Consider the following 25,839-nt stretch of genomic DNA (forward strand, 5'->3'; position numbering starts at 1 on the left):
CTTGTTTTTAGTTCCTCCACCCCGCCGTAATATAAGTAGTTGGATGAATAACAACATAAGGGTTAATTATATTACCTTCTAGTACGTAGGATTAATTTGTGTTCATGTGGTTTACAGTTTCACTTCTATTCCTCCAAGCAGGTCCTGTTTCCGACCAGATATATAATTCACTTTGCTAAAGGTGAACACTGCAAATCTGCTCCTGTGGGATCATAATACCTGCTAAGACTGCTGTAAATTCTAGGAGCAGTTTGTTTTCCTTTCTTTCTTTCTTTCTTTCTTTCTTTCTTTCTTTCTTTCTTTCTTTCTTTCTTTCTTTCTTTCTTTCTTTCTTTCTTTCTTTCTTTCTTTCTTTCTTTCTTTCTTTCTTTCTTTCTTTCTTTCTTTCTTCTTTCTTTCTTTCTTTCTTTCTCTCTTTCTTTCTTTCTCTCTTTCTTTCTTTCTTTTTCTTTCTTTCTTTCTTTCTCTCTTTCTTTCTTTCTTTCTTTCTTTCTTTCTTTCTTTCTTTCTTTCTTTCTTCTTTCTTTCTTTCTTTCTTTCTTTCTTTCTTCTTTCTTTCTTTCTTTCTTTCTTTCTTTCTTTCTTTCTTTCTTTCTTTCTTTCTTTTTCTCTCTCCCTCTCTCCCTCCCTCCCTCCCTCCCTTCCTTCCTTCCTTCCTTCCTTCCTTCCTTCCTTCCTTCCTTCCTTCCTTCCAAAGTCCTTCCTTCCGAATTCCTTCCAAATTCCTTCCTTCCTTCTGAATTCCTTCCTTCCGAATTCCTTCCTTCCTTCCGAATTCCTTCCGAATTCCTTCCGAATTCCTTCCGAATTCCTTCCTTCCGAATTCCTTCCTTCCCCCCTTTTCTCTCTCTTTTTTTTTTCTTCCCCTTCCCCCACTTGCTTAATTCAAGGCAGCTGGGGAAAAACAAAACACAGCGTGTTTCATTTCAGGTATCTCTCTCTGTGCTTAGACAGAGGCAGTATGTGGGCTGAGCGATTACCCAGCCTTATTTTCCGCTGGCTTTCCAGCCAGCGGCTCTGAGAAGCCTCCGCTCCACGGGACAGCACCAGCTCTGCCCTGGAGTTCGTGGCTGGGCCAACGCGACTTCGGGAGGAGGGTGGTCCGCCGCCGGGGTGCTGGACATGATTGAGGGGTTCCTCGTGGCCATTTGCCCAGAGGGGGCCCCATCTGCCTTCAGGCAGGACGGTCCTCCCCTCCAGCAAGTGTCATTGCGGCAGTGAGGTCACCTCCCTGCTCCTCTCGGGGAAATCGGACCAATTCTGGGGAGGCGGTGCCCAGCGCCTGAGAGCGCTGGGGCTGGAGATTCTGCCCTGCAGAGACATCTGAAACTCTCACACAGCTCTTCTGCCCTTCTCTCCCTCCCCTGTGTGTTTCAGGACATGGAGGTGTGAATCAGCTGGGGGGTGTTTTTGTGAACGGCCGCCCTCTCCCAGATGTCGTTCGCCAAAGGATCGTGGAGCTCGCCCACCAAGGGGTCCGGCCGTGTGACATCTCCCGGCAGCTCCGCGTCAGCCATGGCTGTGTCAGCAAAATACTTGGCAGGTAAAGGGGGACGACAAATCCTCTGTCCGGCTAGAGAAAAGTGTCAGTGCCAGTTCCAGAACTAGAGGCTGCAAACAAACGGAGATAGGCGATCAGTCCAGTAAGGAGAGCGGCTGCATGAGGAGTCGTGGTTTTATATGACTGATGTGGAAAGAAAGAGCCAATATCCGTAGGTCTTGCTTGCCCCTTTTACAGTTTCTTGTATGCAATTCTAATGCGAAGTGCAGAATGCCATGAGTATCTGCTGTACATATAGTGTATGTCCTGCACTTGTCTTCTCTGAACAGGAAGGGAAATCTGGCAGTCACATTCAGCAAAATGTGAAAAATGTAGAAGTTGTGGAAGTTGCTTGTTTTGCTTCCTGAACAGAACTTTTTTTAAACAATAATAGCATTATATATTTCATCAACATTGTGACATGTGCATTCATACAAGCTATTCTGCAATCTATCCCGTTGTTGATGATTGAATGTTTTTTTCCAGTCTTCTACTGGATTAAGAGAGCACGGAACACCATAAGCAGCTAGTAACCATCTTAAATATATTTTGGCTACTTTAGGAGTGGCTCTCTGTTCAGCCAGGAGCTGCTCCAAACACTAGGGCAGCAGGATAGTAAACTCTGAATTAATATTATTTCCTGATTTCCTTTTAAAATTTGACATAGATTCTGGTAAAAAATGCCATGCTTGCTTTTTTCTTTTTTTTTTTTTCTTTAAACACCTTCTGTGCAAACCTAAACCTAATGTGTAAGTTACAGTTTTCAAATGGTTTTGAACCCCAGGTATTCTTACATACTTGAGCAACTTATATTAAGGGATTTTTTTTTTCCCTAGTGTTTTTCTTTGTCATCTGGAAAAGTTAATTACTGATCTGTTTGCTAAGATTTCACAGCTAATTTCATTGTTTAGAATTTTATTATTTTTATTTAAAATTTTCTTTTCCTATTCCTAACCAACATGTTCTCCTGGACATAGCGTAGCTGCAAAGATGATTCAGGCATTTTTCTGTAGTATCACACAGGGGATGTGTTGATCACTCAGTGTCCATATAAGTGGTCAGATTTGTCAGGGTCACAGGCGCCCGGTTTTGCAGCTCTTGTCACTGTTTTCCACATAACCATCCTACTTCTACTTGTCCAAACTCGTGAGCAGTGTGTCCACATCCCTGCTTGGTTTCAGAGTGTAGGCTGGACTCGGTGCCTTTGCTTTATCTCTCATGCCTTCCTCACAGGGATATGCCTTCCCTGCAAACTACACACACTTCTCCCGCTGGAGTTTTAAGAACACAAATGCCTTGACTGGTTTAGAGAGGAAAACTTTCCATGGGCTTTATACTGCCCACCATGGGCTGTTTCAATCTGTTATGGCTCCACATCTGCAGGTAACACAGGCTCCTGCTCCCTGCCTCACTGGCGTGGTTTGGCTGGTGATGCTCATTGTTGCATTGGAATTGCCACCAATTCCTATTAGGATCAACACACAGCTTGGAAACAGGCAATTTATTTACCCACCAGGAAAAAGTCTGATGGTTTTACTTTTGGCAGTTTAGGTCTACTGTTAGATATACTTGCAATATAGAGCTCAGAGTGAGGTTCCAGAGCTCTGTCATTAAAGTTGTCAGCAATAAATTGGAATTTCATAGCTCATAATTTTCCTAACTAATAATTACAGTGGGTAAAATGTCTCTGTAATTGCATCTCTGTGTGTATGTTTTTTCATATGTGTGCATGTATGTGAAAAATGGGAATCCTTATGATAAATCCTTACATTTGGAATTTTATTATTGGAATTTTTCAGTATTAGATGCAGCTTTAAAAAAACATCTAGAAGTAGATAACCAGCTGTTGCAGGGCAAATGAAGCTCTTACCCCTTGGGGGAGGGTGCTGGAGAGGGGCCCACCCTACACCTGCCTTTGCAACTCTCCATAAGCAAAAGGCCCTGACCTGATGCACATGAAATGATGCTGGCTAAAGTGATCCTTGCCTTTAAAAAGGAAACAGGAGTCAGGGATGCTGGAGGCATGCAGCCTGCAGGCCTTGTGACTGCACCCAGATTCATTGCTAGGGTGGAGAGGAGGGGGATGTCCATGGCAGTGCAGGGTGAGAACTGTTCCCATCACGATGACCTCCCCCAGCATCTAGGGAAGGGGTTGTGGGCCCAATCCTGCACGTCCCATGCAAGGCGAGCCTTCCTGTGGGCTCATCTATGCCTGGGCGGGCCTTGAGGCCATGAAAGCAGGCAGGTGAGCAAAGGTTAAAGAGTTTGGGAGTAGAGGTCTTGCTGTTCTGAAGACACCAGAGATTTGTCCCCTGGTGAGCTCATCACAGCCGCAGTATTGTGGTGGCAAGGGCCCTCTCTGGTGTGGCTTTCCTACTGTGGTGATCAGCCATGGGAAAGCATTGGCTGGTCTGTACAGGCACAGCATCCTGTACTGCTGGGAGTGCTCCTCTTGGCTAGGCTGTCCTGGAGTGCAGGGCACTGACCATGGGCACTGTTGGAGAAAAGTGCTAAGAAACATTTGTGAAATCAATCATTTTGACTAGATTTAAGAAAATTGTGACTTGTTGTCTCGTAGCGTTTGTGGTATTGTCTGGCTGCCTTCTACATCCTCCTCACAGAAATGGTGCCAGCAACCAAGGTTTTGAGCCCAGGGGTGCAAGATTTTAGAAGGTTTATGGGCCATGTTTGCCACTGTTTTTGTTATGTCCTCCTGGAAGTGTGAGAGGAACTAAATTTTTCTCCTCTGCCCTAAAGCTCACTGCATTTAGGGACAGCAGGAGGGCTAATCCATCTCTCAACACTTGCCATTATTGATATTGCATAAATGGTTCATGGGGGCTGGTAAGCCTGAGTCAACATTTGCACACAGAATATCTGAGAACATGTATGAACAATTTGGTGTCAGTCTCTTTAAAGGAACTTTAGGTCCTGCACACAGAGCTGTCCTGAAAACACTAAGAACAGGTAGCCTGGCAAAAATTCGATGAACATGATTGCATGTTTCAGTGAGGCAGACTTCGGCTGTGCAGACTGTTTGGAAAGATGGGGGAATTTTTTTTTTTTTGTATAATGGTTATGTTAGATAGTTGCAGGGAAAATATGTTAATAAGCAGTCTTGTCTTCCTGCTTGGGAGGTTCTCCTGAGCTAGAAATGTGGGCATAGAGCAGTAAGCGGTTGTGTTTGAGCTGCTGCAAGTACAGCTTGGTGGGCACCTGGTTGAGAGGCTGACAGAGTCGGGGGCTGCTCTATATGAAAGGGGTGTGCAGGATTAGGGCAGTTAGGGTGGTAGCTGAAGGTAGGCATGGGTTTATTTTTAATCTGGTCATGAGAAAATTCAGAAGATACAAAGAAGTTCAGGGCTGTGAGAGAGCCTCCTGTGTGGAATGCCCTGACTGCAGCATGGAGGAATACGGTCTCAGTCTCCGTTGTGGCCCTCAATATGTAAGATGGCACTTCTGCTCTTAGCAGCATGTTCAATACTTTATTAAAGGGGAAGACTTGCAGGGCCCAGAGATCTCAGCTACCATGTATTATGGCAAAGCTACCAAAAGCAGTATATCTTGTGTGATGTGCATGTGAAGAAATTGGTCAGATTTATTTTGGTTTAGGGATCTCATTCTCCACCTTTCCTGGGGGCATGGCATCAGCAGAGCTGCTGCTGGTGGTGAAGATGCTGCACCCAAGGAAGCGCTGGTCACAGAAACTGATCCCTGCCTCAGCTGGACCCCTCCAGAGCATGAGCAGCTCCCTTTCCCTCAAAATTTGTTATTGAAACTACTGAAACTACATTTACTGAAAATGTAATGATGAAAAGAATACATTTTGAAAAACAGGAACTATTAAAATCATAGTATGCATATTAAAATCAAAAACCAGGAAAAAGAGACGCTACTCTATTTATTCCAGAGCTGCAAATAAAAAACAATACCTAGCCATCATGTCACTCTGAATCATAACGAGCTGTAGATATTAATGACAGCATTTCTGTAAAAACAGTAATTTGCTACAAAAGAGTCCGCTGCAAAAAGTGGTCTTTGGTGTGATTTGTTTCTATTATTGCCAGTACTGCTGATTAATAACACACATTTTCAGTTAATTTTGGATCTCAGCATGCCCTTTAATCTTGCGTTATTTCTTTTGTCTTGCTATTACAGAAAAATATATATTGTATCCTGAGGCCCAATTCCAATTACTATAAGTTAATCTATTAGGTGATAAAGAACCACACAGGCAGGAAATGTGTATGTGAAAGTGAAGATGTATCTCAGGATTTGCTGGGGTTCAGTTACCTTGAAATGATGTTCTCTATAAATCTCAGAGCATGTTCTCTGTCTGTGTGTGATAACCAAAGCTTTGTTTTGGATGTTGTCCCAGGTATTATGAAACTGGGAGTATTAAACCTGGAGTGATTGGAGGATCAAAACCAAAGGTCGCCACACCCAAAGTCGTTGAAAAAATTGCAGAGTACAAACGCCAAAATCCCACCATGTTTGCCTGGGAGATCAGGGACAGGCTCCTTGCTGAACGAGTGTGTGACAACGACACTGTGCCCAGCGTCAGTTCCATTAACAGGTAAAGTTCTGTGTGGGGTGGGATGCTCCATGGAAGCATTGTCACTATGTCTTTGTCTTTTAGTAGGACTGGGTGTTTGGGGCTGCTTCTAAGAAAAGCAGCTTCTCCTGTTTCCCTAGGGCACTTGGGGCTAGGGAGCAGCTCTGGGCTTACCTCAGTGGCTGAAGCACCATGGATGATGAGCGTTTCCCAGGAGTGGGCAGGTTCCACTGCCAGCCTTTGCTTCTTTTCCATCCTTTCCCCTCTCTGTGAGTAGGAGGACCTTGCTGGGAATGACCCTATGAGTTTGTTATGAGTGAAGCCCTAGTTCTGCTCTATAGGGTGGGTGTTCAGTGGGACATGCTTTGCCCTGGGGGGAAGCTCAGATGGCCATTGAGTAGGGTGGCAGCTGCCTGGGAAAGAAAGGGACCTAAGGCATGGGTCTGAGGTACCGTTCTATCCCACATTTGGTGTAGCTGACATTGGCCCAGGCCTACGTTCAGTGTGAATATCAGTGGGGGAATTTGGTTGGTAGTGTCTGAGGGCCTCCGCTGTCTGCTTTTTACGTTGGGAACCTAAGTGGCCTTGAATTGCTTTTGCAAAGATGCAGGGGAATCTCATTTGGAGACTCAGTCCCATGTTTGTGAGTTCTGCCATGGTGTCACAAGTCAGGGCTGGGGTCATAGAAGGGTCTAAAGGGCCTCTAAACTGCTGCCTTGTCCGTTAGACCTTCTGTGCCCATAATTTCCTCCTGAGTCAAGTGACATGTAAGGTTGATGTTGGAAAAACCCAGTGAAATACTATGTGACATCTCCAGCCCTGCCAGAGCAACAGTAAGAGGCGAATACTTGGATAGCAGAGCTCTTGGGCACCCATGGGCCTGGCAAGCAGAGTTCTTTAATCTTCCCTCTGTTCCAGGCTTCCTCCTCCCCACGCTGGTGAGATGATTTTCACTTGTGCAACTGCATGCAAATTCTTCGAATACAGCTCGCTATAAAAGGTCTCATTTGCGTCCAGACGTGAAATAAATTGATGCAATATTCTTTTATTGGCTATCCCAATCTGATTTGCATTCATGGAGTTGCCGCTTGAGTAGCTGGAGTGGCTTCCCCGGCATTAGCGGGGAGTGCAGTCTCTGCTTTGACAGACCAAATGTCGACTCATATGTTTGTGGAATTTAAAAAAAAAAAAATGGGGCTGTTCATGTGAGGTCTTTGCTGCTTGGGAGCCCCTGACTTGGAGGCTCCAGAGCAGCATGGAGTAACTCTATGAACGTGGTGTCTTTAGATTTAAAGGGGGTTTGAGAAACACTACACACACCAGGAAAACCAAAGGAAAATATCAAATACCTAAGGAGAAGCTCTGCTTCCATTAATGTCAATGAGTCATGTGAGAATCATGGCTGCTGTGAGCAGTCCTGTGCTTGTGTTGGAGAACTTCAAATGTCCTCCAAAAAACTACCAAAAAGGCAGTCACAGCTCTAGGTAAAAGGGAGATTTAAGTAGCTTCCAGTCATATTTTGAGCCAGTTTCTATGTTCCACTTGCTGTGTCCTTGTATGTTTCCACACTCATAATGCCCACACCCTCACTGGCCTTGTATCAGAAACCCAGTTCATGATCTGTCACCAAGGTTTTTGTCTGTAAATCTAATTCTTTCTCATCTGCTTGTGACTGTGGCTAAGATCTTTTCTCAAAGGTTTGCAATCCCTTTTAAGAAATGCATGCAATCTGTTTGAGTCAATCTGTTTACTCAGAGAATTGTTTTTGCTGGCTTAGGAGCTCCTTGTGAAAACCCAGACTGAACAGCCATGTGACAAAGAACCTGGAATTCACATCAAAACACTTTGCTTTAATGCTAAATCCTAAAGTTCCAGCAGTCTGTGGGTTTTATGCTCATATTTAACATTGAGTATATACTTTGGGGCTTTGCTGGTGGGGAAGGCAGGAGGCCGCTGCCCACAATATTCTTGTTCACCACTGAGGTGCAAATCAGGGGCTGCCTGGTCAGCACAAACCTAAGCCTACAAAGATCTCTCTGAGTGGTTCCTGTCCTGCTGCAGTTACCATTTCTGCACAGGGGAGGATGGAGGTACTGCTCTGGTTCTCTTTCCGGTTCTCCAGAGTGCAGGGGGTGTTTGCCAGGGCTGTGTTGTTCCCTTAGAGGATGCTGATGCTGTTTCTGTGGAACACTAGAGTTTATGGGGATGGACTACTCGCAGCTCATCCCCACTACTGAGGGGGCCTTTTAGCAGACAAGTCTGAGCTGCTGCCCCCCTGTAAGAGTGAATAATAATAATAATTTTTATTTATTAATAGCATTAATTGTAATAATAGGCCACTCTTCAATAGCAGAAGAAACTCTGTGTGATTAAGACTGAATTAATCATTGTGATTAGCTTTGCTCAAATCAGCTGAGAGCTGTCCTGCTGCTTTCAAATGCTCCAGTCTCTGTTCCTCCAGAGATAAAGATGTTTACGTGCCAGAAGGCCCTGGACACCCTTTCTTCACCATGACAGCCTTGTGCCGGGGGCTGTTTCCACTCTTGACCATGCAGGGTCCTGTTTCTTTGGCCGTGCTCCCCCACCAAAGGTGCTGTCCCAACTGTTCCTGTCCCCCACACTGGGCTGGCTGTTCTGGGGGCTATGTTGCTGGAAGCCATCTCCTGGTTGTGCCTGACATGCAACAGCCTCACTCTGGCGCTGTCAGCTGAGAGATGGCTTGTGGACAGGCCAAACCTCTGCCAGCCTCCATCAGACACCTCTGAGGAATGGGAGGGGAAGGGGACGGCAGTGCATCCTTTTCTGGAATGGAGGTGGGTGTCACCACTGGTGGTCCCTGTGCCTGTTTATGGTGGACTTACCAGCAAGGAACTGCTGTGTATTCCTGCAAGTTCACCCCCAAGCCCACTCCACCTGACAACTCCTCTCCTCTCCTGTCTGTCAAATTCATGGCAGGCAGGAATGGGAGGAGAGTTTGACAGGCACAGAGACGAGAAATGCTCACTGTGGCATTGCTGCTGTAACAGTAGTGCCTGGGGCAGGGGGATGTGTGGTGAACCAAGGGTGTGCCTCCTTCCAGCCTGTTCCAATTCTGCCACAGCCTGAGGGAGAGCTGTGTGATTTCCAGAGGTATTGCTGACCCAGTCTTTTGTTTTTTCATAGCGCATGGGTAGGTGAACAATGTATGTAGCATCTACCCAGAATCTCCCTTTGTAGCAGGTACCCTCTGTCCTGCACCACCACATATGCAGTCTGTTTTACCTTTATCTCTGAATTTTTCCTAATTGATGTCACTATCAATCAGAGCAAAGACTGTATGTACCCTGTGATGATAAATGTAGTCATTCAGCTTTAAGATTAGCATTTATTCCAACGCTTTCTCTTCAAAATAATATTTTGGTTAAGCTGATCCTTTCCCGAGGTGTCCAAGTGCCTCTAGCCATGTGAGTGCTATACTTGGGATGCTCTAGGAACAGCCTTGCAAATGTGTCCCAGCACCCAAGAGTGCAGACCACAGGCTGCTGGGACCTCTGGGCTCAGAAGGGCCAAGCTCCCAGGAGAGGGGGTACTGGCCTGATGGTTGCCCAGATAGCAATGGATATCTCTTTCCTGGGCAGTGAGGATGGGGTCCTCAAAGTCACCAAAGCACCAAACTCTGAAGCATCCTGAGAACCATCTGGATGCGAGCATGTTCAGTGTGCTCTGGGAGGACCTTGCTTGAGCAGGGAGGTTGGACGAGATGACCTACTGTCAACTGCTGTCTCTTCCAACCCGAGCCATTGTGTGATTTTGTGACTCTGTGGAATGTCACCCTGATTACTCTAATGGCAGGGGCTGGGGGCACAAATGTGGTCCTGGGTCCACCTGCCAAACTTTGATCTTTCAGTGAATGACAAAGGGAACGTATGCAGAAAGGCATTTTTTGTATTGATATTGGTGTCCTTTGCTGAAAAAGTAGTGTCTAATGCCTCCTGCCATTGCATGCCTAATGCTAGCTAAGTGGTCATTTTCTTTCCATTACTCACAGGATCATACGGACCAAGGTGCAGCAGCCACCCAATCAGCAGGTCCCAGCCTCCAGTCACAGCATAGGTAAGGAAAACTTTTTTTAAAATACATTAAAAAAAATCATAATGGGTTACAAATATTCTGAAGAACTTTTAATCATTCTTATGGACAGATAATTCTGCATAAAACACTTCAGCACACGTGCTAATGTGCCTTCTTTGTCATTCTCCAAGGGCTGAACATAGTAAATGAATTTTATAAATACTTCTAAAAGGTTTTGAATTTTACTGATTATTATGATAAATAGCTTTCACCATGAGACAGAAAATTGAAATCTAAACCAAAAAACCCCCACTAATAGGGGTCTATAGAATGTCAGATAATTAAAGTAATAAATCAAGAAAGGGATACTTATTCATAACATTTTCTGCATCATTAGTCAGTAAGTAGTTTTGAATGTGTTTTTTCAACTATCAACCATGCCTTCCATAGTTCTTTGTGCACTTGCAGTCTTGAGTGAAGAGGTAGCAAAACTTTCAGAACTTTTAATTCAGCCACAGAACAGTGATGCTGCACCCTGAGGGAGGTGATGCTGGTGGAGGGTGACCCAGAGGAGAACCCCAGGCTGGCGAGACACCCTCAGCCCTTCTCCTGGCTGATGGTGTCTTTCTGAGGAGGGTGGCTGCTTCTGTGCTGCAATGCAGCAGGGATGGAGGGGCTCAGTCAGAGCTGAGGGCTGCTCTCCTTTTGTCCTGTTCCATGAAACCCATCAGGACACAGGTCAGCCCTTGCTTCACAGGAAGTGGTGTGGGGGCCCTAGTTTCTCTCTGCCTTTATACTGTCACCTGTGATATGGTGAAATACTTGCTGCCGCTTCTCTCTTGGCCAAGGTGTGCTGGCACCAGGAGAAAGGGAGCGGAGGCACAGAGCTGCCTGCATTCTTTCAGTTTGTCGGCAGATCCATACTGCAGACCCTGTGCCCTCAGCCTTTCTCTCCAGAAAATATCAAAAGAATCTCAGAAATCTTCCTTTATCTCACTGTGGTGGCTTAAATGCTGTCTCTTCATGAGAAAGTCGAGAACAGAGAAGAAAAATCTTGTTTCTCAGGGTCTAGAGTTGATAGAGACAGCAGGTATTCCTGACATGGGTTTGCTCTGTGTGAGCTGTGTCTGGGGGTCTTCCATGTGGTCCCACAGTGTATCCCCCCATCCTGTCCTTGGGGTCTGCATGATGATTTCTAGGATGTAGGGATGTGGCAGGACAGACTCAGACTGTAAGCTGAGGGAAATGATGGTGGTGCTCCCTCCTCTGCCTGCTTCCATGAAGCCTTAGACACCCACAGCATCACAAGAACAGTGTTTGCAGTGCAATCTGGCACATCCAGACTGGTGTAGGCTGCTCATGAGTGACCACCCTCGGTGGACACAAACAGTACCCTTTTCTGAGGGCTCTTGCAAAGCATAATGGATTTAGGTCATATTTTGGGGAACCTCAGGGTCTTTCAGCCATCGATCCCTGGGCAACCCCAGCTGTGCAAGGTCTCCAAAGGCTGGCGGCATGGTCTTAACACGATGCAGACTGCACACCTAGCACAGCAAGTGAAGGTTGCTCTGCTCCCAGGAGGTTCCTGTCTCCAGAACCCTCTTGTGGCAGCTCCTCTCTCTGCATGACTGTGTTCACAGCAAGCTCTGTCCACATTGCTGGTGACATGGGCTGCTGTGTCACTGGAGGGCTTCTGCCATCCCAAGCAATGAGCTTTCCAAGCTCGCTGAGCCTCGTGTGAGATGGGGTGTCTGACTGCTAAGGAAAAGCATCTCCCATCCCACAGCACATAGACCTAACCCCTCGTGAGGGGGGCAAAGGCTGACCATGCCTCTGCTCCCACCCCTGCACTGGGCTGCTGTGGAATGCTGCTGGATTGGACTGGACATGGCTGGGGTGGGTAAGGGCTCTTCCCGAGCCGGAGGTGCCACAATGGCCAGCTGAGCCCCAGCCCACCTCCTTTATGCCATGGGAGCTGGTGGCTTTTGGGTGAGCTGGTGCCCATGTTGTCCTGCAGCTGACTGCCTGTCCTTGCCTTGCAGCCTCCACGGGATCTGTCACCCAGGTGTCCTCTGTCACCACTGACTCTGCTGGCTCCTCCTACTCCATTAGTGGGATCCTGGGAATTGCCTCCCCCGGCACTGAGAGCAACAAGCGCAAGCGGGATGAAGGTAGCAGGAGCTGTTTTCTGGGAGGGGGTGTGCATGGCTGCACAGCCAGAGGGGTGGGCTGGGGCGGATGCTGTGTGTTTGTGATGTGATGGAGCTGTGGACATCTGCCGTCTCTGTTGAGTGCAGTGCAGTTTGGTTCTGTTTCAGCAGGACTTTGCCAAGGTCACAGACAAGCTGGGGTCCATCAGAGCAACCCAGTGGCCAGGAGCTGGGACTTGTCCAGGTGTTTTGGAAAGCTATGTCAGTGTGTCAGTTTTGAGCCAGGCCCTCCTCCACACTGTGGAACTTTTCCCTCCTGCCAATGAATAGGGGAACGGACACTATTGTGCTGACTCTGTGGCCACCTGAATTAAGAAATATTTGTAAAGTGGTAGAAGATTAACTGCAGAGACATCTGCTATGCTGCTTCTCTCAGGACTTTCTTCACTGGGGACATTTGTCAGTCTAGGAGGGCAGAAGTAAGCACAGTCTAGTTGGGGTTGGATATTGTTGATACACCCCTCAGATCCACACAGGGTGTATGGTCCTGTTTTGTTCTGCATCCTAATGAAAACACTGTTTTGGAGAGAAGGCCACCAGAGATAGAGTGGGAGGTAAAAGAGGGGAAATTCTGTGTTGGTGTCTTATTAAAATACCTTTACTTTAGAGCATTACTTTCATTTTGGAACAACTTACAGAGAGAAGCTGAATCCATAGCAGTGGACACAATTTGTGTAGTGGAGGGCACACCAGAACTGTAGTGGGGCTTTTTCAGCTGAGGATGCAGAGGTCATGTGGAGGAGGGGTGAGTGCCTTTCCTGCTGAGTCACGCTGAGCACCCATGTTCCTCAGCTTCTGCTGCTGGTGCAGGTCCAGCACTGCCCTGCAAAAAGTGCAGGTCCAGATCCCTGCACTGCCCCCACTGTCCCTTGCTGCCCAACTGCTCCTGGATGGAGAGGGTGGTGGGTGGGTGGGCTGAAGCTTTAGTGGCACCCCCCAACCTGCCCCCCCCTCCCCTGGGGAAAACGCAGCTAAAATCAGCAGCCTGGCACCTGAGCTGTACAAACAGGGTCATGTGCCTGTGCATCCTTTAGTGGAAACACATGATCAGGTTGCAGAGTAGACCCAGATTTACTGAACTGGGAGAGAAACTGCAAGAGGTTGGTGGGGCCAGTTTCAGCCATGTAGGGAACTAATCTGATGGTGGGTGTATAAAACTCCTTGTGCTCAGGTTCTTGCTAAATGTATCATTGTTACTTAACTCTGGGATTGTACACCTGATATTTTTTTCCAAATCCAGGTCATAAATCCGTCGTTAAATATATGCATTAAAAGCAGGTAGGGTGGAAGTTTTGTATTTTATCATCCAGGTCAGGAGAGAGGCTGTCTGTATTGACATGTGCTCCTGTGCCACAGAGCCATTTTTTGGGTGCCTATGAGAAGGCTGCTTTAACTGCAGAGAAAAGGATTGTTTCCTTGAAAAGCAAAAGCAGTTCCAGAAGTAGAGCTGAGAACCTGCTCAGCTTTTTTCAGTTTGCATTCAGAAATGAGCATGTGATTGCTAAAGCAACCCCCATCAGTTTGGCAGGATGAGTCATGGGGTTTGAGCTCCTAAGCTGGACAATAATGCTGTCCTCAGCAGGCTGTTTAAACTGCTTTTACCATAGACTCAGGGCTGCAGGTTTGGAGAGGCATACTCAGGTACTCCAACATCTTTGTCTGTTGGGGGGATCCCTAGGAGCATCCCTAACACCCTCACTATCCTGCTTGGCACAAGCTGGATAGGTGGGGCTGAGTGCATTGTGCCCATGGAGGTGTCCCAAGGCTCTGTATCTGCTTTATGTTTCTCTGATGTGAAGAGGAGAAGCATGTCACCTAATTATGGCCTGTATCATGATGTAGATGCACAAGCGACAGAGCTAATTTAACCATTTCCTGACTTTGGAGAGGCTGTCTCCACAGAGAGCCCCTCACATTATGTCATTTCTCTGTAGCTGTTGGAAAGTGAGTGCCTGCTGCTCTGCCTCCCTGCACACATTTCCTGGAGCCACTGGCTGTGCAGTGCTGTCCAGACATCCTGGTTGCCCTCAGCCTGGGGATGAGGTGGGGTGGACTAACCCTTCCAGCTGCACAGAGCCCTTGATATAATTCATTAACCAGTTTTGTTCTCCTCACTCTTGACATTTTTTTAGCAGATGTCACCAGTCTTTAACCCAGTGGGGAGCTTGCTGGGTAGCAACAGGGGCAAAGCAAATCAGACAGTCTTTATTGGTTTATATAGCTGAAAGTGTCATTTTTTCCCCTGTTGTAATATGGACTTGGAGCAGATGTGCCTTCGTGGGGGATCAGTTGCTTTCACTTTTGGTTAAAGGACATGCTACTGGAGACTGACATGAGGAGCAGGCTGTTCCGTAATGAGGCAGAGATACAGGCAGCCGCTGCAGTCTCCAGCAGTGGAGGATGCCGGACAGCTGCCTTGCTGTTCTGCCTGCAGATTGCCTCCTGAGGTGCAATGGCTGCAAGTTTGCCCAGCCCTACAGTTCAGGGAAGGGCTGTAGAGGTGCCGGTGGGTGACAGGGATGCACAGAGTGACCATGGTGGGGTGCCTGCTCTCAATGGGATCTGTTTTAGGGCGAGACCCCAAGTCAGAGCAAGCTGAATGCTCCATCCAATGCTGACAGCTAGCGTATGTGTAGGGGCTGGTTTCACTGCACTACCAACAGGTGGCTGGGGGACTGGTGGTGGTTTCATGATGGACACCTGACATATTTTGGGAAGTGCTGAGCATCCCCTATCTGGAAGTCAAAGCTTTCTGAAGTGGGGCTAAATAATCCTTGTCGAGCACTGAGAAGAGGGCAAAAGAGACTTTTCTCCACAGGTGGGTGCCTAGCACACTGGGCGCAGATATGCTTCTCAGGACATGTTTTGGGGATGAAGGAGGTTGCTGGGCCAGAAGTGCTCTGGAGGATGAGGGGGAAGAAGGGCCAGTGCACAGCAAGGCAGAGCCCAGCCCTCTTTCTCCCTTCACTCCTCTCTTTGCTAGCCCTGGTCTCCATCCTGCAGAGCTGTGCAGGTCTGGAAGAGATGTCAGAAGGGCTTACGCCCACATGTAAGCACAACACTTGCTGTGTTTGTGTCATGCCAGCTGAGGGATCCTGGAGCAAGCATGCTTGCCTAAGGCATGGGATGTGCTTCCCACCTGGGATGTCCTTGTGAGCTGCGGCTGCTCAATGGAAGAGTGACATCCCTCCACCAAAGGACTCCTGCATCTCAAAGAGTTCCAGACCTGTGTTCAGTGGGAATCATGTTGTGCCTGCTGGTCCTTTCCAAGAGTGTTCACAGAGCAAGGGGAGTGTGTGGGGGTGATGCTGGCTGCTGTGGGGAGATGCTGGGTGTAGCTCTGTTGGACCTTGTGCACAGCCCTCTGCTTACTGGTCTGTAGAGGGCTCGAGCTGCTCAGTCTGAGCATGTCTGAATGCAAACCCTGCCTTCTGTGCAGGCAGCTGCTGTTTGCGCTCTGCTGCAGCTGTGGATACAGTCAGAGCTGGCCTGGGGCTGGGGCAAGAATCCTGTTCCCATACTCTTGCAGAGACATGAGAGTGACTGCCAGTGGGTTTATGAACAGACTTGGAAGACTTACAAGAATCTCCATTCTTGTGGCTCCTCCTTGCCTTACACAAAACACGAACCATTTCCCCACAGGGGAATAATGCCCTTTTGGGGCAAATGCAGGTTGTGTTGGAGTGTGAGTGCCTGACCTTCCAGAAGTATGCTTGTGCCTTCACTTCTGACACAGAAATGTGCAGAATCTTTAATACTGGCAGGTAATAGGGGCAGCAGGTGAACACGAACAGCAGCAGCTAAGCCAGTCTGAATTCTGCTTGCATACAGTTGTTTCTCTGGAAGTCCAGGATGCCTGTCATGTCCTAACATTACTTGTATGTTATTAAAATAGAGACTGTCAATGGGCATAAATGTCATATGGCCCATCCTGCTATGGCTAGAATCATAGAATATGATTATATTATGATATATATATATATTCTGAGCTGAAAGGAACCCGCAAGGATCATCAAAATCCAACTTGTGGAAAAAAAGAAAAACAAAACCAAAAACCCACTGTAGGGTTATCACTGCCCTGGCACAATGTTAGAGTGTGCAAGCTGGCACCCTTTCTAATGCAGGGATTGGCACAGACGGGCATCATGTCACTGCTCACATCAGGTGCAGCCATGGTGTCACAGAAGATAATCTGTTTCCTCACAGGCACATGAGCTGTGCTAGACCAGTTGGCCTGTGTGCTTTGCTTTTATAGATGCAGCTGGTTCAAGCAAAAGGCTCTGTGCAACCATAAGAGCCTGATCGCAAATTTTCTGGGGCCCAGTCTGCCCAAATTCAGCAAGACATCCTCAACAAAGTGCCACACAGAATGCATGTGTCTGCTCCCTGCCTGCCCCTCCTTCCTGCAAGAGAGGTTAGGCAGATTTAGATACCTGCACTGAAGAGCTGCAGAGATCATATTTCAAATTCAATATTAACAGAGACTTCTCAGCAGTGGAGGAGTTTGGGGAATTGAAAGCAGTGTGCCAGGAAACTTCCATTTGTACCAGTTGTTTTGTTTTGTTTCCATTCTCACCAACTATAATCCAACACTGCTGTCATCATGTGGTGTGATGATGTAAGTGCTGGTGCTTTCTTTCCTCGACAGAACTCTTTGAGAAATGTCTTTAATCACAGATATGGTGTGTTCCCAGGTGTTTGGGTCACAGCCTTCTATCTGAGAGAATAAGCCTCTGAGAGGGGCTGGGACACTAATAGAGATGAGAAGGAAATGAGGAGGATTGCACACAAAGGTGGGTGCAATCCAATGTCCTACAGAACCATCCTATTTTACAGTCACCATATTTTCATGAAGAAATGCCCTGGGTTAGGCATACCTGGCTATCCAACCAAGTGCTGACCTGGGCACTGAAGCTGACGGGGATATTTCCAATGACACCAGCAGTGTGGCCACTGTTGAGATCAGCTGGGGAAGTGCTCGGCAGTGACAAAGGTGGACAAGACCTCACCAAGTCAGTGACATGTCTGGGGACAGAGGGACAGAGAAAAGCAAAGCATACAACTCAGTATGTGTGAATGTTTCTGTATATTGTGTCTTTACTCCATACCAGGCCCATGAGCTATGTTTTCCCAGAGGGACAGAAATAAGGAACTACACTCACATCTAGGCAGACGTTTGAAGGGCTGTGGGCACAAATGTCTTGGAGACTGCATGAGAGGGCCAGTGGCCTCCTAAGGGAGTCCAACATGCTGCCAGGTTCTTCTGTCATCTCTTCTTGTGATCAAGGGACAATGTGCCGAGGTATCAACTCTAGGAGGCTGCTGGAAAGGCTTGTAAATTATTTTTTCTGCTTTTGTATTAAATCCACTTCCTTAAAAGTTGAACACCAGAACCACAGCTGTTGCTAAGCTTTTCCCAAAACAGTCAGGTACGATGTCCACCTCTCTGTGCCTGAGGTTGTGCCATGACTTGCAGTGTGTACATGTGGCAGATGGATATTGTCCAGGGGCATTCTGCTGCTCTGTTTCCTTATGATGGAGACAAACATATGCCTGTTCTGCCCTCTTGGTCCCAGTGTCCTATCTATGATAGCAGAGAACTCCCACCTCGTCACTGAGCTTTGTGCCATGGCAAAGCCCTGGGTGATGAGAGCTGCTGTGCCAGCCTGTAACTCCCTGGAGGGCCCAGGGCTATAAAGAGAGGCCTAACAGCCATGAAGTTAGTCATGAGTGTGTAAACCCCCCTTCCCAGCTATGGCTTTCCAAATTTCTGTAAAGGCAATGTAGATCTTACTGTAGGTACCCTGGTAATGGAGATACTACTCCATCAAATACCAGAATCTTTGGTCTCTGAGGGCTGGAATGTGGGACTCCTCTGTCCACTCAGATGCCCCTCTTCCTGGCAGTCAGTGCTGGCTCTGTGTGTGCTCTCAGGGTCCTGCTCATCCCAGGACACCTCTAGTGAGCATCTGCTCTGGTGTAAAAGCCCTCTGCCTTCCTAAAAAGGGGTGGGTTTTCCACCCACCCAAGATTTATTCTTTGTGGTTTCCTGAGACAGTTAAGGCACTTTTGACTTGGGGTGCTTGAGCATCTCCATCAGGGAGGACTTGCTGTATGAGGGGTCATGGTGCTGGCCTAGGCGTATGGGTGGTGACAGAGCCCACAGGTGTTTGTACTGCCTACCCACACTCTCAGCATCAGCAGGAGAAAAACACATGTTGCAGCCAGCAGGTGATGGAGTTCAGTGCATAAATTAACCACTAGTGAGGTCCCTAAGTCCGTATTACTTGGCTCACTTCATATAGCGACCAGAGCTTGATGGTGCTGGGGATTGATGGTATCCTCTCTAGCTCTTTCTTGGGGTCTTCTGCAGCATGCCAGTGATGTGCAAAGGACTGAAGCCTTTGGGAATCTTAACTGCAAAGGAAACAGTTAAAAACAGAAAAAGAGTGAGGGGAAAAAAGCAGAAGGTTATGGAGAGGAAAAAAAACCAGCTGCCAATAGAAACTTCAAGTTTATTATGTCAAAGGACTTAAGTGTTTGTCTGGGCAGTGGTGAGTAGGAAGAGACACTGCCAAGTGAGTGGGAAGGGGGCTGACCTTGCCTCCCAGCTCTATCTCACTGCTGGGGAGACGCCTATGTGGAGCACCTGGGATGCAGAGACCCAACTGCCAAGTCAGCAATAGCTGGAAAGAGGCAGTGAGAAAATGCATAAAAATCAGAAAACTGTACTGCAGGCAATCAGGTGAAACAAGTGGAGAGTTCCAAGCCCACAAAGAGGTGAAAAAGAAAGAAATCCCCTCCAGAGTCCTCAGGAAGTGCTGGAGCTTGCTTTAATGATTTCTAGCCCCACTTCAGTAGTGCTTACTCTCTGGAGTTGCTTTTACCCCAGGGAATAAGTCCAGTGACTACACTGAGATGAAGCTTTTGAAGGGAATGAGGTTTTGCAGGGTCGGCAAGTACTGATCTGAATATCTCCTGCTGATGTAGACTGTCCTTTGCGTTCAGGGTTCTATTCCCTGAGTTGCAGAATGGGTTGGGCTATTTGTCCCATCATTTCTTTCTCTCCTCGGAAGAGATGGTTTTCCCTCACCAAACAGACACTGATATGATAATTTTAAATAGAGTTTGATGTGGGCTTTGCTATTGCGCTCCAATGATGGCTTCATCTGTGCTATATCCAAAGCGATCTATTTTTGGTGGAGGTTTTACTTATTTTTTTAACATTTCATTGCAAGCTCATTTTTCAGTTCTTGAGCATAATTTCTGAGAACACTTGGAGTTTTCTTTCAGTTTTTGCCTTTGCCTTTTGTGTACCTGACATGGTCCATTCTGAATGTGCTAAACTGGCAGCAGACTCTGGCCATGCTGGTGATTCGATGCCAGCAGGGATGATGTAACTCATGGATGATGTATTGACACCAGCAGTGATGGTGTCACCTGTGGATGACATTGGTTTGACATAAGCAGTGGTAGTGTGAAACGTAGATGGTTGTGGATATCTGGAGGAGGAGTTTGACTGCCCCAGGGCATAAGAATTAAACCCTTGAGTGTTCCAAGAACCACCCTGCATCTGTGGGCTTATTGATGCTGATCCAGCCATCCCAGACATTAACAGGAGCAGCTCAGCTGGCACAGGATTTATCTTTGAAATTTCTTTCCTCATGATATTCTAGGGAAAAAAGAATAAATGTAAGACACCTCAGGTCTCCACTACAACAGCATTAAAATAATGTAGTCTCAGTTTCTGAGAAAGTTCTGTGTGTCTAAATTAATGGAAATTAAGCAAAAAGCCATTTCAGCCTCCAAACAGAGCTGTTCTGATGTTTGAGAGCAACATGTTCGCCTGAGTTATGCTGAGGCAGCACAGTATTCTGGGGAGGCAAAGACAGGGCTCTGCCCAGCAAGGTGATAGATCCTGTGAGCTGAGATCCTCCTGGTACAATCTTCAGTTCTGTCAGACAGAGGAGCATTCCATGTTCTTTACTGTCAGTGTGAGTCCCAGCTTCCTTGTGATGCCCTGAGCTGCTAGCATGCTGGACACCTGGGTTTGCTGGCATCCCTGCTGCACTCTGGGGTTCTGCTGCCAGCTCATGACCTCTGTGGGATCCCTGTGGACATGGGAATGGCCGGGTGCCTGGCAGTGGCTGGTGGGCAGCTGTCCCCAGATGTGGATGTCCCCATGGCTTGTTGTCTGAGCGGTGTGAGGGATGGGCTGGTTCTGCCCTGGCCTTCAGTGACACTCACCTGTTCGCAGCTCAGTGCAAGAAAACTCCCCGCCAGCGCAGCTGCCCTTTCTGAGCAAGAGGGTTCCCAGCTGTCTTGTGTGCACATCAAGCATGTTTGTCACTTTTCTCCTAATGCAGTCCCTGGGGCTCCTATTTTCTAGAGAGCTCTCCTCTGCCTCTGAGGTGAAGACCTACCAGTTTGCCACCAGCTTCAGTGGAGCAGGGATTTTCTCAGAGCTATGTTAATGAAAATGCCAGAATTCTACCACTCCTTACAGCCCTGCTGTAGCTCCAGCTGTTCTCATCAGGAGCTGTCGACTGCTAGATGCTTTTCAAGGAAAAACCTCTTCCTATAGATTTAGCTAAAATTCAGTTTAGGGGTAGGTGACTTGTCAGATCTTCTTGATGGTGCCAGTAATGGGGCTGGCCAGGATCCTTTTGTGGGAACGCATTTCTGAAAGAAGAAGCAGTTTTGTGGAAAAGCAGGACTTGTCAATTTTAATGGATGTTTGTTATAAATGCTAATATAAAATAAGTAGGAAAGTCATGATCAAGATGAGTAATTCTGATTTATCAAGAAATAGGTAGAATCCAGAGAGGAGGAAAGGCTGAGGTGCAGTCACACACATATGTACGTACCTATGTGCCTGTACAGAGTGTGTATCTATGTGTCTCTAATGCATCTATCACATATATGTATATACAGAGAGAGGTGATCAAAGTTTTGCCTTACAATGGATAAATTATATTACTCACAAACTTTCACAATTAGTACTCCACCTTTTAAATTATTATAGTGATTTTAGAGAAGTCTGAAGAGCAAAATCAAGAAAAGATTATTTGGCTTTTTGGTGGTTAGATTCCTCCACATGCCTCTCTTGAACAAGGTGTTTCTGTGAGAAGAGGATCACAGATTCTGGATTTTCCCCATTTTCCCTGTTTGTACATCAGCATCTCTTGGGTCAGCATACATCTGCACTGTTAAAACAAATGCCTGAATTTCAAACATGTTTTAGATGAGGGGAGCTTAGGGGAGCTGCAGTGGCTCAGCCTCGTTTACCCTGGAAGAGAGATTTGGCCAGTTGCAGGCGGTGGTTGGAAAGAGGCAGGGGCTATATTCCTACATGAAAGGTCTGACACCAAGGCATTAAGTAAATGATTTGGCACCTCTGTGGTATCAGGAGCTCTCCAAGTGTCATGTATTTCTGTGTCAGGCTTTCTCTGTGCCCCAGCAGCTGTAATGGATTTTCCATAGCCTTGTTCCATCTGTACAGTGGGGTGACCACCAGGGTGGGGGTGTGGCTAGGCCAGGGTCTCCCTCCTCCCCCAAGTGTGCTCCTGCCCCTAGGGAAGAAGTAAACAGTAGGTAATGTCAGGTCAGCTGCCTTCTCCATGGCTGCACAACATGCAGCCCTAGTACCAGGATTATCATGTAGGGACTGAAATCTGCTGCTGTCGCAGTTGGTTCAAGCAATTCAAGCTTACTGTGATTTTAAAGTCAGAATTATTTCCTTGACTGAAATGAGAGCCTTCCGAAATCCTGAACGATAGTGGAAAACCTCTTTTTCTGTTGGTGCTTTGGGAAGCTCTGGAGTTAATATTGTAAGCTGTAATTGCTGTTGTTGCCGATGGGGAACTTCCCCATGAGCAAACACAGCAAAATCAGTGAGACGCAGAAAATGGAGGTGTCCTGAGACTGGTGGCTTTCTCCAGTTCAGTTTTTGTCTGCCATGTCTTTTGTATGTGTTCTTTGCATTGAGGGTTGTTTATTGCTAGAGGTGGTTGTGCATTATTGCTTGAATCCTGCCCATTTTGACCTCTCCTGGTATTTGCGGAATAGTTGCATTGGGGATTATTTACATCAGACTTGGTGACTGCATTTTGCCTTTTGTGTGGTTTTAGCTAATTATATGAATAGCTGGTCATACCGAGTCTGCAGGAACATTGGATTCATATCTGCAGGCTGTCTGTGTTTCCTGGATTTGCCAGAACGTGAGAAGAGCCCGTTCACACATTTGTCACGGCGTAGTGATGAGGATATGGTAGAGCTCAGAGAGAGCTGTAGTGCTTACAAAAGGTGGGGGTTTCCTTGCTGAGTCTTGTGCTGAAGCACAAACCTTGGGTCAGGGCTTGCTCTGGCATGGGACTGCAGTTGGACACAGCAGAAGATACAGTCCTCAGCATACATGCATTGGCTGAAGTGTAGGTGGCATGTGCAGGGCATAGGAATGTGCCATCAGCCCCCTGGTGCTCAGGATGTTTGCATATACCTTGCATCTCCTGAGGCATGGGCAGCTTGTGCCTGCCCAGTGGCTCTCTGGTGCAGGTGCTGGAGTTCTAGACATCCAGCAACTCAGGCAGAGCAGCAACAGTCATCATCAGCAATCACCAAAAGCTGTATTTTATGAGCACACAGATGTGCTGCAAAAAGCCGAATTCCTCTTTTTATTGTTTTTTTACTTGAGAACACTTTACAGATGGAAAAGGAAGTCCTAATTGGGAAAATCTAGAGATGAGTGTCCCTACCTGCTCCAGTAGGATGTATGAGTGTCTGATAGATGAAGTATTGCACTGGTGTGTTGCTGAACTTCTGCAACAAGACTGATTGCAACTTGTTTCCCCATATCATATCCTTTCAATCACAGAATCACAGAATGGTTTGAGTGGGAAGGACCCTTAGAGGCCATCTAGTTCCAGCCCCCCACTATGGGCAGGAACACCTTCAACTACTCATGGTATTCAACTAGATATTCAGCTAGACCTTTTCTGTTTTGTGTATGCTTCTGAGTAGTCTGCCTCAGGTGGTCTCAGGTATGTTTCTCTGCACTCCAGCTCTTCTGTCATGACAAGAGTGCACTCATGCCATTGCACTCCCCCCATAATGCTGGAGCAACTTTTCTTGAGCTTGGAGTCAGTTTCAGAGCCTTGGCCTTTGCTGTCTCCATTTTTTTCATGGGACAGTGCCTCCACAGCTTCTTCATTGTTTTTGTGGTTTCTTGCTTCTGGGGCAGTGACTGTCCACATGATGGTGCCCATGACTTCAGTGACAGGAGGAGCAGTTGGTCTTCTGAAAGCAGCCAATGTCTTTTCTTCAGATGACTATAAGATGTGAGTGTGGAGCTTGTCAATGTTTTATCTCATCTGAGATTCTGCTAAGAGATATTTGTAGTCAACATATGCCTATGATAATTCCTGTAAGGTTTTAGCTCTAGCTGGAAACTGATTTTCCTTTGCTGCTGCAGACATATTACAGGTGGAGGTTAGAAATCAAGGATAATTGGCTGAGATGTCTTATGTTGAAAGGAAATCCAGTTAAAATCTCCTATCAGCTGGGGACTGATCTGGCTGGTTTGAGCATGGCAAAAGAGATGTCTACAGTGGAGGTCAGGGTATTGAAATTCTGTCAGGTACTAACACCAGTGAAATGTGATGGTTTTCTGATCACATGGGCACTCCGTCTTCATAAAACTGCTTCCCTGTAGCTCTGTTACAGGGTGGTGGCTGCAATGAAACATTTTTAGCCTGCATCAGCTGCTCTCTGATTTTCTTTGGTCACAGGCTGAGTAGAGATATGCATCCACCATCAGCACTTTATTTGTTTAGAAACTTCCTGCAGCCCTGTCGTTGTGGTTCTCTGACATCTTGCAAAATGGTAGAGAGCTGGGGAAAAGATGTCCCTCATAGGACTTACAATCATATAATCACAGAATGGTTTGGTTTGGAAGGGACCTTTAAAGGCCATCTAGTCTGACCCCCCAGCCATGGGCAGAGACACCTTCCACTAGACCAGGACTTCAGAGATGATGATTAGCAGAGCAGGACAAGGTCTATAGGATGTTGCTCTTGTCGAATGATGGCATCACAGGCTAATTCTTTCAGATGCTTTATGTGAGTGCCATCACCTTTTAGTCAAAAAAATATGAAGAAAGCAAACTTACAGTGAGGAAACATCTGTAAGAACAGCTTTGATTGAGTGCTGGCCGTCTCACAAAACGGAGCCTCATTTCCCCTTGTTGCTGCAGTAACTGCTGGGGTGCTGGGTCTTGCCTGATGAGCTGTCACATAGCTCTCCTGGAGCGGGCACTGGTTTCACTCCCACACTGCTGCACCTAATGGCCAGGATACATATCCTCTTCTTGCATTTCAGTGCATCATGAGAGAGAGAAGGAACAACCCTGAGGGAGAAGCTGTGAGCAGTCGATGCACAAGTGTGCACATCAAAGGCTTCATGGTGGCTGGGCATTTCATGGGAAGACACCGGAATGTTTTATATTGCCTAAACATGCTTCAGCCTTCCCCCTTATAGTTCTGAACAATTATTGTTGAACTTTGAGGTCAAGGTACTCCTTCTGTTTTCACTTTCCTTGCAATGCAATTTTCTGCAGCTGCTATCCCTGGGACATTTGCCTGTCCAACTAATCTTTGGAAGGTCTCAAAATGAGAGGTTTTAAGGCTTGTTGGACTGCAGCTGCCAGACTGCCCTGAATACAATTCCTTTAAGTTAGACAGATTTGGTGGTGGAGGCTTTTTAAAAAACTCAGGCCTTTCAGAAATGGTGCTGGTTTGTCAGCAATCTGATAACAGAGCTCAGAGTGACTGAAGGCAAGCAGATGGTCCAATATCTTGCATATTGCCTTGAAACCCTTCAGTAATACATTCTGTCTGGAGGTCAGAGCCTATGGTGTGAGGAGCACATTCCTGATCCCTTTACTCTACCTTTTCTTGGCTGGAGGTGAAGGGAAGCCCTCAAACCCACTGGCAAGTCATCTCACAGAGACCATGTTTGCTATGTGCTGTGGCTGGAGAGAGCTCAGGAACCTCCTGCTGTGCCAACTGGGCTCCTCTGCATTTCCTTCCATCCACCTGTAATGGATTTTACATCTGAGAGGTTATTTTTGGTGGTACAATTCTTATCTGTCCCAAATGGGACATTTTGCCTCTTGTTACAATTCACAGAGATAGACGGGGCTGCTGGTTTCATGCTGTGCAGCATCGACACATCATGCCCTTGTAAACATTGCTGTCAGCAGTGGCAATTCCATCTCTATTGTCCCAATAAGATTTCATGCTTGACAGTGCCTGACTTTTTTTGTCTGTAAGTCAACTAATAAGAAACAGTCATGTAGCAGTCTTTTTCTTCTCTGATTCCTTGGGTTGCAGTTGCTTCCTTGAGAATGAGCACCTAGCCATTCTCTCCCCATTCTCACACTGATTTTCTCCCAGGCAGGAGGACACAGGAGCTGGAATTTCTGGAAG

The 25,839-nt window shown here is 46.9% G+C and overlaps 1 protein-coding gene across 1 annotated transcript in view; it reads left to right on the forward strand.

Annotated features, from left to right (window-relative positions):
- The window catches only part of PAX5 (paired box 5), a 151,992-nt gene that overhangs the window by 22,239 nt on the left and 103,914 nt on the right, over window positions 1-25,839 (forward strand). The window contains exons 4-7 of the mRNA XM_039567595.1: window positions 1,304-1,543; window positions 5,919-6,116; window positions 10,123-10,187; window positions 12,188-12,316. Of these exons, the coding sequence (XP_039423529.1) occupies window positions 1,304-1,543; window positions 5,919-6,116; window positions 10,123-10,187; window positions 12,188-12,316 (632 nt within the window). The remainder of the gene's footprint in view (window positions 1-1,303; window positions 1,544-5,918; window positions 6,117-10,122; window positions 10,188-12,187; window positions 12,317-25,839) is intronic.

This window comes from Corvus cornix, chromosome Z, assembly GCF_000738735.6.
Source record: "Corvus cornix cornix isolate S_Up_H32 chromosome Z, ASM73873v5, whole genome shotgun sequence".
NCBI classification, from domain to species: Eukaryota; Metazoa; Chordata; class Aves; order Passeriformes; family Corvidae; genus Corvus; species Corvus cornix.